The 18002-nt window shown below is 41.9% G+C and overlaps 1 protein-coding gene across 3 annotated transcripts in view; it reads left to right on the top strand.

Moving 5' to 3' along the window:
• The first annotated feature begins 41 nt into the window (after positions 1-41).
• Positions 42-18002, top strand: part of LOC115577197 (FERM and PDZ domain-containing protein 4-like) — an 85340-nt gene continuing 67379 nt past the window's right edge. For 2 of the 3 annotated variants that reach the window (XM_030410129.1, XM_030410133.1), the window contains exon 1: positions 42-326. In XM_030410129.1, coding sequence (XP_030265989.1) covers positions 55-326 — 272 coding nt within the window. In that variant the 5' untranslated portion in view covers positions 42-54. Of the gene's footprint in view, positions 327-11524; positions 11733-18002 lie in introns of those variants that run through there. The other variant, XM_030410131.1, reaches the window with a different exon arrangement.

Below are 18002 nucleotides of genomic sequence, written 5' to 3'. Positions count from 1 at the left end.
TTTCCATCGTTTTTTCTCTTTGTCACCGATCTTAATCCTGTGGTCTCTTGCACCATGGATTTAAGAGATGGATTGCGAGAGCAGAAGATTGACAGCAGCCCCTCTGCCTCCTCTGACTCTTCTTGGACGTCTTTTGAACATAGCACTGACCTCACATCAATCAGCTCTGACCAAGTCTTGACTCCTTTGACAGCTCCCAGTTGCTGTAAACTGTTTGAGGACCAGGACCAGGACCTGAAGAAGAACTCTTCCTCAGCCAAGGTGTCTTCTGGAGTGCAGACCAGGGAGGTTACATGGAGAGAGACATCCTTTCTTGGAGATGATGAGTAAGTACATCATTGTAATAGCTAGGGCATTCATCTGGGACAAGGTGAAAATAAGTGAGAGCAAAACTTTAATGTGCAATCTACTGGTGCAAAAATAGAAATTTGGCAATTTTGTTTTTATCAGTATAATCAGATGACTTCATGCACAGAATATAATGCAAAATTAGTTAGGGCATTCCTGTGATATCTGAATAATTGGACAAATGAGAACAGAAACTTTATAAATCAAAGAACATCTTGGTACATTCCTTGGCAACTTTGACGTCAAATACGCTGAATCATTGCGGACCGAAACAAATGCTTGGTTGATGGGTAGAAAGTCTTCAGTTTGCTCACATGTAATTTGTAATTTGGTATGAGGTTGTAACCATTAACTGTTCACAGAGAGTGACCTAGATTAGTTACAGAAGATATTTATTAGCACAAACCCTGGTAGCAAGTCAGGTAAAGCAGTGTTGTAGTGGTTGTAGGGAATGCAGTGGTGCAGCAACAAGTGCCTTAGTTTTATACAACTTTAAACTTGATGGCGGTGCTTAAAGTCAGGATAATTTAAGTCATTAGGCTTCATCATCTGGCAATCATGAATGTCTGCATCAAACTTGCTGCCAACCCATCTAATAAATGCTAAGGCACATTTTGACTCGCTGATAACTCCAATGGGCACATTTTATTATGGGGTTGTGAGGGATGTAAATTTAGAAGATCACCAAAGTCAGCCAGGTTCATCCTCTGGGGACCCCTGAAAGTACCATAATACAAGGTAATTTGTTCAGCAGTAGTTATGATATTTCGCACCTTAAGTGGTTGACAGGCCAACCAATAGAGGCAAGAGGGACCAAACGGAAGTCAAAATGACTGCACGTCGGTGTCCTTGGGAACAAGACATCCTTCCTTTCACGCTCATGTGACTCCCTCTTGGTAAAATGCATGAGTGATTGCGTGTATTAGATTCAAATATAATCAAGGCAGCATTAAACATGCCATTCTTCACGATGCAGTCAGTTGTAAATAAGTGACCTCGGTCTGACCTGCGATGCTCTTCATCTTGTCAGCGTCTTTTAGTCAGCGCTCGATTACGAGTGCAGAATTATTTCCCTGCATTTTCAACAAAATTAAATCAGTGGATTGAATCTTTGTATGCTTCTCTATTAATATGTCGTGTATTACACTAATGTACACTGCAGTGTAATATAATGAGTCCCTTGTTGCAAATGCAAGGGCTGATCGATGCGTTTTCATGAAGCCCACCAATATCACTCTGTGGTTTTGCATGCTTTTTGAGCTCGTGATGGTACCCCTGTGACATTTTGATGAGGGCGTATGATCGTCTGAATCGTTAAAAAGTAAGTTGTATTCAGTGAAGGCGAGGTGTGTCCTTTTCCCCCTTCCTAATGAGAATTTAGTAGCAAGAAAAATAGCTCGAACTTCTCCAGAAAGGGCGGGAGACGGGAGGAAAAGCGGCATCTGTGCTAAAAGCGCACGTGTGTTCTCACTGAGACTTAGCTTTCAGCCCACAGTGGCGATGATTATCTGTTTCATCTGGTTTTAATCATGAGTGGGTCTGTAATGGGAGTCTGATTCCCAGTAGCAGGACTGTGTGAGAGCGGATAAAACAAGCCCCGCATTAGTTTTAGATAGAGACCATAAATCACCTCTGCTTGAATTCCTCAGAGATGCTCTGTCTCTGGCAAGAGGGAAGACCCAGCGTGTTGTTCATCAAGCCTCTCTCTCTTCTTTTTTTTCTTTCTCTTTGTTTCCCAGCTCCATCACTCCACCGCGCCTCGATATATATATATAATTACCCTTCCACAGAGAGACAAAAGTCTGAACCCACTCCCAGGCTGACACTCTCACCGTGTCTTTAAATCACCCTTAACTCTGCGATGTCTTCACTATCTTTACACGGGCACTGATTAAACTTTGGTTGAGGGGGGGGATACCAGAGCCAGCCGGGGAATATAAATGCATTGTGCGCTTCTTTTCTCTGTCTTTGTGTTCGATCTGTACAAAGGGAATATTTGAATAGAAACGGCAGGTGTCAGCTGGTGACAAAAACAAATCCTGTGTTTTCTTGCCAAGAGTTCAAAGAGAAGATCCCATATCTGTGCTGTTTCGCTTAGCTGAGCACAAAGACTGGTAGTAAACCGACACCTCCAAATTTCATTAAGAAAAATATAGTATCTTCTTTTATTCTCTGTTCCCCTTGTGCTGATGTCGGACACGGTAATGTGCAGGGGAACAGTTGAGGCTCTCCTGCTGTATTTAATGTGTAAAAAAGGTTAGAGCGGTCAGTTCACTTAAGCCCCATTGGATGATGCATTTAGGGAAGCTTAGCAGTAATTGGATCATCTGGAAAAGGATTGGATGCCTCACGTGAGGACGATGAGTCAAACATTTGCATAATTACCATTTTGTAACATCAATTCTGCAACTTACTGTTACTGTTTGTCTCATGTTGTGCCGCGTTTTTACGAACAAAACAAAAAAAACGTATCCCCAGACCTAAAGGAACGGGTTGAGGTTGAGAAAAAAAAAAAGAGGCGGCCTGTAGAGGATCACACCACAGAGGGGAGAGAGCTGGAGATGTGAAGAAAGGACGGCGGAGCAGATAAAGAGATTGAGCGCCTTTCTCCTCGCTGGTAAATCACCTGACCCCCATCATCACTCTTTCGGGGCCCTCTGCCCTTTACCCAGTGCTTTCTCCAGCTCTCATCATTCCCCTTTCTTCTCATTTCGGTTTTTCCCCTCTGCTATCTGGTATCTCGACTCAACTACACTTCATCCGTCACCCCGCCTCAACCCCCCACCACCACCCCGCTGTCTCAAACCTGGAGTCATTTTGCAGCAGTTGTGGTTATTGTTGTTGGAGCCAGCCGCGCTGCTGGTGGCAGCCTGAGGATAAGGATACAGTTGGGCAGAGAGATGCGAGCGCGATGGCACGCTGAGTTATGAGATAAGATACCATCTCATCCTCTGCGGCTATATCATGTACCGATGCGCTTTTTGTATAAGCGTACAGCGACTCTTCTGTCATTTCTGTCATCGATCTTCCTCTCTCGTGTCTTGGCTTTTTAATTCTTTCATTCGCTTTCGATTCCCTGTTGTCAGTCGTCCAGACCTTTCAGCATAAAATGCGGCATCTGTTTCATTTCACAGCGCAGGTGATTCAATCTAAGTGTGTTTCCATGTTTGAGCACACTCATTGCCTCATTTCATCTGATGAGAGGAGTCAAGATGGCCGTCCTGGAGAATTTTTGGGTGAAAGTTGCCTCTGTCTCTTCGGGGCGAGCACATTGTGTGTGGCAGACAGACATTTTCACAGCTGGGTGGAGGCACTCTGAGCGCAGCCCTCCCACTTATCTCGCCGTGCTAACTGCGTTTTCTACTTTCTTTCGAGCCCTGTGCTTTTTTTTTTGACAGAATTTGAGAGGATTTAAGGTCAGGATTTGGTTTGATGCTCCGCAGTGAGTCTGTAGGGCGGCTGCTGCCTAAAGCAGCAAACAGTGTATACACTCCTACTCCACAGCCTGGACTGACACGAGTAAACCGTTTGAACACTTATCACACCCTGTTTCACTTGAAGCATTAAAAATGTGATTGATTAAGTGTTTGATGAGCTTCACTACCAGTAGATAAACTTAACAGTGGGTACTGAAAATGATGTTGAATTGTTTTCTTCCCCATCTTGGCAGTAATTTAGTTTTTTTTCTCTGGTACCTGGTCATGATAAGCTGTTTTTATGAAGCCAAAGAAACCTATAAAACACTGCTTGGACTTAAAGCTGCACCGGCAAATCTTTCTTTTTTTTTTAGCGCTGACCCGAATGCTTTGAAGCTTCAAAGCTTTTCCCGTTACCATGGCAATCAGCATCCAAATCAGTATTTGAATGCTTCAGGGTTTCTATGCTTGTTTGTTGTTGTTTTTTTGAGGAGGAAGGAGTTTCATGCATCGGCTGCATCAAAAAGGGCGCATGAGACTGATAAAGAGTGAGAAATGGGGTTCATCTGTTAGTCTTGAATCCCATGCACATGTGTCCACAAATGTGACCCTAGCTCACACTTCAGGTAGACTTTTGAGACTTTGGGATTAAATGGACAGTGGCTGATTACTCCCTCCTGCCCTCAGACTATAATTACAGTAATAGGAAAGTATACACCAATCAGGCATTTGTGCTAAGGCCCCCCCCCCCAGCAGGACCAGGCACCCTGACACACCACAAAAACAGCTCAGGAATGGACCGAGGAGCGTGACAAAGATGTCAAGGCGTCAACCTGGCCTGCAAATTCCCACATCCCCAACCCGATCAAGTGTTCGTGAGATGTCCCTTAACAAGTCCGATCCATGGAGGGACCCATCGTGGATCAGAATTGGCTCTGTCATGTCACGGCATGGACACGGTCCCCCTGTGGTGTCTGGCACCCGAGTATTGGCATATATGAGATGTGTCACATGAAATTGTCGCTGTAGTGACAAACCCCGGAGAAGAATCACCTAACACAGCCCATATTTTTGGTTTAAGGGTCCACAAGTTTATTGTTTTAGGCCAGTCATATCAACTTGGTTTCTTTCCACAGCAGGCAGCTGAAAGTATCTAAAAGTCCCAATGTATGCTACCTGCCCAGTCCCAAATGTTAGTCACACAAAGATCAGGACTGTATACTAACCACATGTTAGTTGACTCCAGCTCAGAGCTGCAAGGAGATTGGATATTCTTCATCGCTTCACTTCAAATTACATCATTATGTCCAAGGGTCACAACAACCATTATAATTGTCATTACAGTGAATAATGGCAGCAAGGGTACCAGTATTGTGGAGACAGTTATGAAAGGATGTCAGCGAGGAATGGAAGCTGAGCTTTTAAAGACTCTGCCTTTTTACCTTATTAGAATTATGAGACTGTCCTTTGAGGCGGTGTGCTCCTTTCTCAATTAGTCTGAGGTTACACCATTACAATGTGTGCACACTAACATGGTTACACAGTGATATCAGCGTGCCTTATATCATCACGTCACACTAGATAACATTACATGGCAGGTCTTGATGCTTTAAAATCACATTTAGCTCCCGCTGGACGCTCAAAGACAGATATGAAATTGGTCAGACTGGAAGCATGAAACATGAGAGGTAATAAGATAAGTCAAGCATCTGTTTTTTTGGGCAGGGAGATGACTCGATCAGTTTCGTCTGATGCGTCGCATTTAAAATCTTAACCTTTAGTCGCCCTCATTGGACCACCAGTTGAATCTGTGTGCACAGCTCGATGCGTGTTGAATACAGAGTTGCGGGCCTATCAAAATGAGACATCTTGACATTTAATTACAGTGTTTTTTTGGGCGGGGTAATACATGTAAGATTCATCAAAAACTACTATATTGTCTTTTGGGCTAAATCCTGACCTTTAAGCAGCAATTAGATGTAGGGAAAAGATGTCGTAGTCACAGACAGTTGACAGTATGAAAAGAGTAGCACAGATTTTCGGTGCTGATCATCTGGCTGTTGGGTCAGTTAATTCACGGTGTATTATCTGACTAATTGGAGAGGATGTTATGAAGGAGAGAATGAATCTCGGTTCTGTTTTTAATGAAACAGTTAGGACCTTTGGCATTGAGTTATGAGCCGTCTGCCGCCAGATGAGACACTCCAAGGCATGAATGGACAGCTTATTACTTTTATTCTGCACAGTGACGACATCTGATTTTGTCAATCAACATTCCTACTTCCCAACTCCTTATCTTACCCTTCACAATCCATGTAATATTACACAGAATAGAGCTTGCGGTAGTAAATGGATAAAAAAATAAATTGCCTTTACTTAGGAGACTCTTTAGCTTGCTTTTCCCGGTAAACCATCGGGGTTACATAAAGTCTACAAAGCCTCCAGATGGACACAACCGAGGTCCAGTCATTTGGCTGGGAGTCATTTTTCAGCGCAATATGCGCACGCACGCACACAAACATACACACACCCACACACATATACACACACACAGACACACACCTGTATGTGTGTGCTCCTAGGCATTCTAGAAGCTTATTTTCATTCCTTAATCCCGTATTTGTTCCCTAAATGCTCACCTTTGCCAGTGCCTGACATTCACCTTCACAGCAACCTTATATTCACTTCAAATCTGAACATTTGAAGCAGAGGTGAGCGAACACATGCAATTTATTTAAATGTAGCATTCATTTTTAAGACACATAGCTGAATAAAGGAGTTAAGGAAGAATTAGGATGTATTTGCAGTTTTCCCTGCAGCAGTGGTCAGGGAGGAACCTTCATATCTGCAGTGGAACACTAGCCGGTTGAGATCTGATATCTCATGTTATTGCAATACACTGCATCAGCAGATATTTGAGTTTAACCTTAATATTTGTATCATGCTGTATTTTTAAAATTAGACACAGGGGCATCAACCAATCAGTGGTCAGGTCCCTGTAGACATGGCTATAGATAGCTGTTTGGCCAAGAGTCAGTGCCAGGTGGCATCTCAGAGGTAGCAAATGGAGCTGACCTCCTATGAAGAGGACTGTGCAGGGCAAGCATTATAATTGTAGATAGACTATAATAATTTGACTTGTTAGTTGATGGAATATTAAATAAAATTCTCATTAATCAGGACGATAGCGCTGGCCAGAACTGTCCCGTCGTGTCTTCAAAAGGCAGCTGATACCGCTCCATTTCCTTCCACTATAATTCATGTCATCGCATAATTCTGCAGAGCAGCCATTTGCATTTTGTTAGACAAAGAAACTGACACTGCAATATACAGAAGCCAAATTCAGCTGTCAAAAGAATGATGTACTCATCCGCAAAGGGTGACTGCAGAGGACGTCAGACCATTCAGCCATAAATCAGGAGGATAAGCAGACAGCCACACTTTTCACCAGCCGTATAGATGGTATAAAATGCAGTGTGTGAGTTTGAAGGCGCTGTTTATCAGTCGGGCTATCAAAGCAGTGCTTGCTATCCCGGGTGTTTTACCGAATGAAGCCAACAACACCTTGAAGGTGGAACATTCTGGTGTCTGTGAAACTTGCCAAATTAGTTGTCAATGCAGCTAGTCAGCTTCTTTACAGTAACATTAATTGCCGAACATTAGCATTAGCGTTATATCTTTATAACTAAAGGTTTTTCTCAATGGAAAAAATGAGTCTATTTTATCGACAGGGTTTGCTGGTGGTGGAACTCAACGGTCAATCTGATTGCTTGAAGTTAGCCTTGTGAGAGGCGGCGATAATAAGCAGATGGTTCGCCAACCACCTGCCAAGCAATTTTTTGAAAGAACCTGCCTTTCTCCAAACAGTTCCTAGCGGCACCTTCCCAGATCAATCAATCAATCAATCAATGTATTATTTAAAGTGCAAAATCACCATGGTACATGGTCTCAATACACTTTACAATAAAATCAAGTACAATAATATCAGACAGTAGTAAAACACCAGAGGAAAATGATAAAACGGTTAAGAATTAGTTTAAACCAAAATATTGGGTAAAGAGGTATGTTTTAAGACGGGACTTAAAAATTGCAGTGGATATAGCTTCTTTGATATCTAGTGGGAGGCCATTCCATAGAAGAGGAGCACGGTAAGAGAAGGCCCTGCCACCAGCTGACTTTTTATTGATTGATGGGATGACAAGGAGGTTTGAACTAAGAGAACGAAGAGGGCGTGATGGAATGTAGGGAGAAAGTAGTTCAGTTAAATAAGATGGTGCAAGTCCGTTTAAAGCCTTATAAGTTAAAAGAAGAACTTTAAAATCGGCTCTAGCCTGAATGGGCAGCCAATGTAATGATGCCAGGACAGGAGTTATGTGACAGAATGTTGTTTTTGTTAAAAGTCTGGCGGCTGAATTTTGCACAAGCTGAAGACTCCTAGTAGTATTGATGGGGAGGCCAGAAAAAAGGACATTACAGTAATCTAAACGGGAAGACACAAGGGCATGGATAACCACCTCGGCGCTACGCCGGGATAAAGCAGGGCGGATTTTGGCAATATTACGCAGGTGAAAGAAAGCCGTCTTGGTGATTTCCTTGATGTGAGTCTGGAAAGTCAAGGTTGGTTGCAAAGATAACACCTAGGTCTCTAATGTGCATGCTTTCAGAATTCGAACATCCATCGATATTAAGACAGAGACTCTCGGAAGAGAACTTCTAATTATTAGGCTTAATCACCAGCAAATCGGACTTAGCAGTATTAAGCATGAGAAAGTTATGACTTATCCAGATCCTGATTCGGTTTACACATGTTTCCAGATTTTGTATTTGAGAGGGGTCATTAGGCTGTAGTGGAATGTATAGCTGTGTGTCATCAGCATAGAAGTGGAATTTTATACCATATTCTTCAATTATCCTACCCAGAGGGAGCATATAAATACAGAACAACAGAAGGCCCAGGACAGACCCCTGGGGCACATCAGCAGTAACTGTAAAGGATTCAGACAAAGAGCTATTAAAACTAACGCATTGGGTTCTACTAGATAAGTAGGACTGGAACCATGAGAGTGCCAGCCCGTGAACACCAACATAATGCTCCAGTCAGTGTAGAACTACACAATGATCTACGAAGGCCGAACTTAAGTCAGGAATTAAAAGCAAGGAGGCTGATCCAAAGTCAGCAGTGACAAGTAGGTCATTAACTACTCTAGTTAGGGCAGTCTCGGTAGAGTGACAGGAGCGGAAACCCGACTGAAAATTGTCATAGAGATTATTGGCAGAAAGGTGGGCAGTCAGTTGATCAGCAACAATTCTCTCAAGTATTTTGGATAAAAAAGGGAGAGTGGAGACAGGTCGATAATTGGCAAGAACCAGTGGATCGCTATTGGGTTTCTTGAGGATTGGTTTAATGATAGCAGATTTATAGGTTAAGGGGACACACCCCTCAGAGAAGGAAGTGTTCAAGATGGCACGTATAGGGGCATTCAGAATAGGAAAAAGTTCCTTAAAGAGGTCAGAAGGGATGGGATCTAATGAACAAGTTGTTGGTTTTGAGGCGGCAACCATTGAGGCCAAGGCCTCAGCAGAAATGGGTTTGAACTGAGACCAAGATGCAGAGCGCTGGTTGGTCATGGTACTAGTGAGCTGCAGGCTAATGATATTGTTCCTTATTTGGGAGGTTCTATCAGTGAAAAACTCTAAAAAATCATTAGCTGTAAAACAAGGGCTCAGAACAGGTGAAGAGTGTGTAAGCCTGGCCACAGTATTAAATAGGACCCGATGATTGTTCTTATTGGTTTCAATCAAGTTGGAGAAATAAGAAGATCTGGCAGCAGAGAGTGCATGTTTATAACGTTTAAAGCTAAGAGTCCAGGCGACACGAGAGGGCTCTGATTTACAAGTGCGCCATTTGTCTTCAAGTCTACGGCAAGCCCGTTTTAATGAGCGAGTGAGGTCGGAGAACCAAGGCACAGATTTAGTTCGAGTGCCTCTACTAGTTCTAAGAGGAGCAAAAGACTCAAATGATTCTAACAGTGCACTGTTTAGGCTATCTGATCAATGATTGTGAAGCGATTCTCTGCGGTTGGAGCAGGCAACGTGGTTCCATGTAAGAAACGCTGCCGGCGCATCAGGTTATTTCCTCTGGTCAACATAAAACAATGCAACTTTAGAACAAAAATTGATGGAATATAGTATATTTCAGTCTAACATAATTATTTTCTGTCAGAGAAAAAAGATCCAGTCATCAATAAGTGTTTGGGCATTGTTTGTTGTTTGCTTACAGGTTAGACTGTGGGCAGCTGTCATCTCGACTGATCGTCGTAGGCTGAGCGTAAAAAGTAATATAACAAGCAAGGTCAATGGAATTGATTGAACTTCGAGCACAGCAGTGAGCTGTAAAAACCGTGCAGTGCTGCTTTTAAGGCGAGACTTTGTGTCTTCATGTTCTCCATAGAAAATAAATTCAGTGTGCTGCTCCAAACCCAAATCGAATATAAAAATCCAAATAATGAAAAGAAGGACTTGGGTAGTGCGTAGTGACCGCAGTATTTCTAAAATCTTGGCCACAGCCCTTTTCTCCTTTCCTTTGGCTTCATCGCAATTTACTCTGAGTTTTTTCCTGTGCAAACTGTGCCCTTGAATTTTTACATGGAAATGCAGAGGGAGTGAAGATTCTCAGCAATTATCCTCCTACTCTTCCTCTGACGGGCCAGTTATTGGCCAGTGCCCCACACACCCCCGCGCAGACCAGACAGCGTACCCCTGTCTTTAAGTAATTTAATGTATTTTTACGCTCACCTCTTGGCTGAGAGAAAAGGGAGGGAAAAAGTAGTTTATGTGATGGCAAGTGAATACATTTTCTTTCCCACTCCACACAATCAGATTTTATTGTTCCCAGTTCTTGTTTATCTCCTCTACTGAGTCAGCAAGGACAACCGCCCTATTGTGTGTCCCTCTCATATTGTATATACATTATTGTTGTGTTAATCTCTCGACCGCCTGCTGTATGCCCACAGGCACAGCTGACCTCTGCCTGCTCCAACCGAAGAGAATCGCTTCACAATCATTGATTCCCCACACATACAGTATACACACATATATAGCATTAATGTTTTTTCTATATGTCGCACACACACACACATCCTCGCTGTGCGGCATCAGGGTTTTAAGAGCCGCGTCAGACATCTTTGTGTCTGAGATACACACACACATGCTCGCTGTAAGTACAGATGCTGATGTCTGCGCTTAGTAGCAGCTCTAAAGTTGGCACACATCTGTTCATGCATTGATCCATCCGCTCTGTGTTGCAAGCTGTGTGTGGGGAAAGGGCGTGTGTGTGTGTGTGTGTGTGTGTCTCTCTCTGTGTGTGTGCTGGACACACTGTATAAAACACATCTTGTCATCTCTCTGATGCCGTGCAAGGGAGGGGGGGAGGTTTTCCCAGCATTGTCCCCCACGATCTGACACCGCATGACACTCTCTGCATTGCATGTGTGTGCGCCGGTGTCCGCGCATTTATGTGTGTGAGTGAGTGTGTGTGTGTGTGTGTGTGTGTGAGAGTGAATGGAGTTTATCCCCGCTGGCCCAGATGCCCCGGCTAAATCCATCACCAGCGGTGCTGCACAGCGGTGCTAAGCTGGAACATTTGGCACCAAGCTAGGAATGAAAAAAAAAAGAAAAAACAGGGACACACTCAGACATACACATATGCACACACACACATAGAAAATTGAGTTTGGGGATTTTTTTTTTTTTTTAAAGAGATTCAGAGGTGGATTTTTTAGCGGAGGAGTTGGACTCAGGGAGCGGGACAGGAGCTCTCTCTCCGACGCTCTGAGCCTTTTGGCGGTGGTGGGGCCGGGGCGTCCATCCCACTCTCTCCACCTGTTCGCTCCTGCATCTGTCCGGTCCGGCTGACAGGATGGAGCCATGCGACGACGACGACGAACTGGGGATGGTAACCGCTTTCCAGTAAGTCCCGGTGTCCCCTGGCGCTTCTTGTTGTTCGCTTGCTGCGGTCGTCGCACAGAACGCATGTCATCCGCACGCTGGACTCATTCAGAAAGTCGAATTTCTTTGAGTTTGAAGGTGCATTTTCAGCTGTCGCTGCCTCTTTTAACACTTCCTAATCGGGGTGTTAAAGCTTTTTAGCAAGGGCTTTATGTATAAAGCTCTTTGGGAAGTTTACATGGAGTTTGCTGCTGGTTCTTGGAGCCTGTCGGGGGGCCTCTTTCTCAGTGTCACAGATTCTTTATCAAAACTGTTTAAGACAGATTTTTGTTGATTGGTCTTTTTGGTGCCTTCCCTTATTGCTGTTTTTTGTTTTCATCTAAAACGTGTAGTGTACATGGATTATGTGTTTAGTGGATTAAGTGCATGCGTGTTTTTTTTATGTTGTTTGCCGAAAGCTGCTCTGACTTGTGTCGAATCGGTGTCACTTTGAGTGTTATTCAGAGCTAAATACTGAATCGTAAACTCGATGCAGTCAAATGTTTGGGAGCCGTTGACACGCTCTACAAAGCTGAATCACATGACCAAGCAGATATCAGAATGTAGTTATAATCAGTGGTGGAAGTATTGAAATCATTGACTTAAATAAAAGTGATACGACAGACCATTACAAGGGAAGTATTGCAAAACAAAATTACAAAATAGGTCAAAAGCAAAAGCATTGATAGAGTATGAAGAATAATCTCTATTAGTGTAACTCGGTAACATTATTGGATCATTACTGTTGATTTCTTAATATGTAAGCAATACTTTGATCAACTTCTTATACTGTCGGGTCGGCTAATAATGCATCACATTATATCATTGGATCATAGTTTTGTATGTTCTATCCTTAAAATAAAAGTACTTTCTTTGATGTAACTTTAATTGCTATTACTGTAGCCGGCAAATACTTTTAGTGGAGTGAGAAGTAGAATATTTATCTCTGAAATGGAGTTATGTAGAGTTACAAAGTAATTGTAATTATTACACAACATGTGCCTAGTTGCTTTCCATCAATGTTCTGCTTAGAATAGCTTTGTGAACTATTTCTATGTAAATTGTTTGTATTACAACGGACCCCAGTTTACAATTTTGCTTCCCTGATCAAATTGGAATGAAGGGGATGCAAAATGGCATTCACATATTGTCAGTATTTAAAGGTGCACTGTAGAAATTTGTATCAAAAGAGAAAGATCTTCATTGAGTGATTGAAAAAAAAAATGTTATGCCTCGGCAAACCTAATAAACAAACTCACTTCATTTTCATGAATGAATAAACAAACTGACTGTCAACACAATTTATAGTGAACTGCTTGGATATTCAGTTATGGAAAAGATAACTACTTCTGAGTTTTATTACCTTGTTGATATGGTAAATACTACTAATTCTGAGTTTTAATTTCTTCTCCAAAACCCCATACTGCCTCTTTCATAATGAATAAGGTAATTGTAAACTGATGTGTTAAATCCAACATGTCGTACCTGACTGACCGACTCGTGGTCTCCTTGGGGTTACTATCGTCACCATCTTTTCTTCGTCATCGTAGCCGGTCCAAGCAAGCCGATGGATTTAACGCGGGAATGTCTTGCTGCAGGCTTTAAAGCAGCCATATTGTAATCTTCCTCGCCGAATTGACGGCACGTGAGTCGTCTGTTACATAAGGCCGAGGTGGCTCCAAGCAGCGGAGGAATCCAGGACCTTGTAATTACTGAACACACTTGGAGATTACATCATGGATTGAGGGGGGTTTAGCTCGCTGGCTGCTGGGAAGTGTGGCCGTATGTGTGTGTGTGTGTGTAGTGTTGTCCTATAAAATGTTATTATCTTTCACATAAACTTGCATGCACGTTGCTTCCTTTACTGTGCATTTCCAGTAAATGCGCGCTCTATGTATGCGTTGTGTGTGTGTGCGGCAGGCTGTAACGTTACAGGAGTTGGCTTCACTTAGAATGCAGAGTAATTGAAGCTCAGGAGGGGATTTAATTGTTTTAATATTGTCTCTTCAACAGCCGGATGGTGTGTTTACTCTGACTCTGTCATTTGGAGTGATAATCCACAAATAAAACCCATGGAAGCAACAACATCATGTGGCTGACGGACATTCAGCAAAACAAATTTATATTGGAACGGATGTTAGAGGACATCATAACCTGGCAGTGATTCCCAACCATGGACAGATTGTGGAGTCGCTCAATGTATATACAAAAAGAGAATTCATGATTTGATTCTAAAAATGTATGTATATCATATAATTGAACGTGTTGAATTAGTAACACATAAACATGCCATGTTGAGAATGTGTGACAACTGATGAGCAAGCGAGAAACACAGAAACAGTTAGCTCAGAGCAGTGGATAAATGGTTCAGGTAGTTAGCTTAAAGGTGTAATATGTAAGAACTAACCACCTGTCAAATTAAAAAAGCATATCACTAGCTTAATCGCTAACTGCGGCTAACTGTAGTTGCTGTTCACTAATAACCCCAGTTAGCTGTGCAGCTTTGAGTGGGAGCTCAGACAACCAGGGAATGGTTCGTGTTTACACCGCTAGCACATGAGATAGCCTTTATACCAGGCTAGCTGGTTAGCGTGCTAAATGATTATAGATTTGCATTCTGTTTGCTTATTTAATTGAATGTTTTCAACAAAAGTCTTACATATCGCACCTTAAAGTAAAAACCATTGGGAAGGATATTGTCTAATGCTAAAAGTTCGTTAGCCAACCGTAATGGATTAACGGTTAAATTGTTAACAATAGAAAAACTTACTAAAACTAAAAGTAAAACAGTTGAAAAGGAGAGCTAAAAATGTTTGAGAAATCGTAAAATAGTGAGAAGAAATTGAATGCTTAAATAGTTAGCTATAAGCAAGAGATAAATGGTTCAATTAGTTAGCTATAAGTAAGAGATGAATTGAAACACATAGTTATTTCAGGAACTTGTTTGACACTAAACATTAATATACAGTATATATTTATATAATAGTTTATGAAAAAAATCATCACTGTTACAATAACAAAGGCCTAGTTAATATCTGTTAGATAACATCCAGTTTGAAACTGAAATTCAAATTAACATATTTAGAATTTGATATGACCGATGTGATGTGGCGGATTGTTTTGATGTTCTGATTGAGTTCATCTGACAGGGTTGTGGGGGGTATGTCTAAAATATTTATGGTTGGGAACACTGAACGATAGGATGTGATACTGTTTAGTTGCAAAGATATTATATCAATGTCTGAAATAGAAAAATGTTCGTCTAGAACTTGATATGGACCCAGTTTCCCTTGTTCTGGGTCTCACACACAGACGTGATCTAAAAAACATATAGAAAACATGTACAGTAAGTATACAGTATACTGTATTCTTACTTAACCTATGGGGAAAAACATATTTTGGCTGTGGATTAATGAGCACCAGTTGTCAAAGGCACGCACAGTGATGTTTGAGTTAGTGTCACTGGAACACTTACACGCACAAAAACGACTCTACAGTTCACATTGAGGTTGGTCGTATGGAGACGTGGGTTTCATAGTTAATTGGAGAGACTTCTTAAGGCACTTTTACTTGCAACAATGGAACATACATGCAAATTTGAAGCGTTGTAGTCCTGAACATGTTTGATTAACAGCACAACTCGTGTTTTCAGGGGTGGTGTTGATACGCAATTCACTTTACGTTTATTTTAACGACAGCAGTCGGAAGAGAAACATGAGGAAAAGAAGCATTTACCCTTCTGTCTCCCTATTTTTTTTTTCTTTCTACCTAAACATAAACCCATGCAGCTGCTGGTCAGCCAGCGGACTGCGAGATTGAGGAAGCGCCAGATCGCAGCATCATTGTCGAAGGATTACAGCAATGAGGTGATAGGTCATTGGCCAGGAAACATGTGGCCCAGAAAGCAGACAAATGAAATTTGATTCAGATTCAGACCCTGCACTGCTGTGTCAGTCAGACCGACAGACATGCAGGCGTGGACTGAGTTTTCTTTCTTTTTTTTTTTCTTTTTTTTATCTCTTCACCTGCTGTTCCTGGTTTTCAAACCATTGATATTCCAAATATTTGAATGTTGACTCAGCATCTGCAGAATGAGTGACACACATTGTGATCCAAGTGAAATCACCTGCTGTGCCACTTTTCTTATTCCTATTGTGCTATAGAAGGCTTTCAACAAAACAATTTGGTGTGTTTTTCAAACCCAGTTGACAATTTTAGGCTTTAGACATTCTCTTATTCAAAGGGATGTGTGCTAAGTTTTTGTGGTGTGTCTTTTTACCAGTGTCATTTTGTTTTTGGAACCATTTTGCGTTTGGCAGATACACCCGAGATGGCTTCTTTAATCAAAGACTAACATTGTGGGTGAAACTATGTCTGACTTATTTAGTTAATTGTTGTTGTTAATGAATGACATATAATAGCGGCCCAAGAATGGAACCCTGAGGCACACCACATTGTTATCACGCTTTGTTAGATCACAGCATTTAAACAAATTGGTTTTTTTTAGATTGAAAATATATTTGTTTGCACCATACATGTCCTGAAAACCATAGCATTATACAATATCGTGATTCGTGATGAAAAACAACAATTGCTTCACCTTTCTTTGCAGGGCTGTTCATTTAGTTGCAGAATACCAGAACTTAATGCATCTGATACATTTTAACAATTGACACAATAGAGAAGCCCCATAGAGTCTTCATAGAGAAATGAGAGTTCATTTCTTGACTGTGAAGCGCACCGCCAGCCTCCAAAACTCCCTTGGGAGATCTCTTTTTCATTTTTACCCAATTTCATTCTCATTGTTCATAAGAAACTAAAATTTTAGTGAAAACTGAAAAATGTGATAACATTCAGTTCAGAAAAACTCACCTTGGACTCTTTTTCAGAGACCAAATCCAACTCTCTCATTCTCAGCAGAGAACAGAGAAGTTGTGTGTCTAATGAAAGTGCTTGTCCTTTGAGTTTAATCTGCCGGCGCTCCACCTCTGTGCCCTGCTGCACCGCAGGATGTTTGCGCTTGGATTGGTTGGGTCAGGCTGGAAGGGCCTTGAGGCCAAATCGGTCATAGGCCGATTAGTTTGCTGGCAGGCGCCAAGGGTCTAGTCCTCCTCCTTCTCTTCTTCTTCTTCTTCCACCTCTCGAATGGAAATGCATGTAAATTCCTGTTTGGCGGCAGAAAGCAAACGGATATGATTTGGAATGCAACATGAAAGACAGCACCGTGACAAGCACCTACTCCACCCTTCCAGTTCAGGTTTAAAATACCCAGCATTTCTGGGAAGGAATATATGAAACACACACAACAACAATGTTTTAAATTGTCCAAACGCTTTTTGAATTTTATTCAAATCTGCTAACAGAAATGAGGTGTCAGCTTCCACTGTAGCTGTGATCTGATAGCAAGTGTCTGGTAAGCTGCCTGCTGCAGTTTGCATGCACACAGTCTGTGGCTGACTCTGACTGTTAAACTTTATGAATTCGGAAATCCTCCGAAAATTGCTGACAGCTTGCCAAAGTCAAACTCTATATCTAATTAGAAAAATGGAAATAATAACAAATATTGTATGTACGCTGCACGGATGAAAATCAAAACACACGCGATGAAAGTTCACGAAAAGGTCACAAGAACACATTCGACATACCTGCTGACATACAATGAGAAATTGTGGTTATGAATTCAGAAACATTTCTTCGAGTTTAGCATTTTACTGACATGGAGTGGTGCAGTGTTTTCACGCTGTTATCCCATGATGCATTTAGTGAGAAAGGCACAGCTGCTGTGAAAAACAACACCATGGTTAATGACCTTAATTGTTCCCCGAGAGTTTCCCGCTATGACGCTCAAACTCCTGTATCCAACTTCTGTATTAACACTTTCTTTTCCGTTTCATTGTGAGCTCGTACTCTGATACTTATCCCAATCTTGGGGCTAAGAAGTTATATAGTATAGGATTGGGGCATGAACTCAAGTACTTGCTGATACCATCTCCATCATGTTGGACTGCATTGGACAACCATGTATAGGAGGTGGTGATTATGTAGACAAGGCAATCGGAGCACAGTGGTGATCGTTTTGCTTGTCATTGTAGATCTCTCAGATCGCTCTAATTTCTCAGCTCTCTCCCTTTCGTTTCTTTTATTTACGAATTTTCATTTGTTACCTCTGTACTCGAGGAATTTTTGCATGTCACCACTCACAGTGTTACATCCGATGAAAAGGCGGATGACATCTGAAAATTGCCAGTGCTT

This window comes from Sparus aurata, chromosome 24, assembly GCF_900880675.1.
Source record: "Sparus aurata chromosome 24, fSpaAur1.1, whole genome shotgun sequence".
Taxonomy (NCBI): Eukaryota; Metazoa; Chordata; class Actinopteri; order Spariformes; family Sparidae; genus Sparus; species Sparus aurata.
The sequence above is the reverse complement of the archived record's forward strand: the minus strand, read 5'-3'. Positions and strand labels throughout refer to the sequence as shown.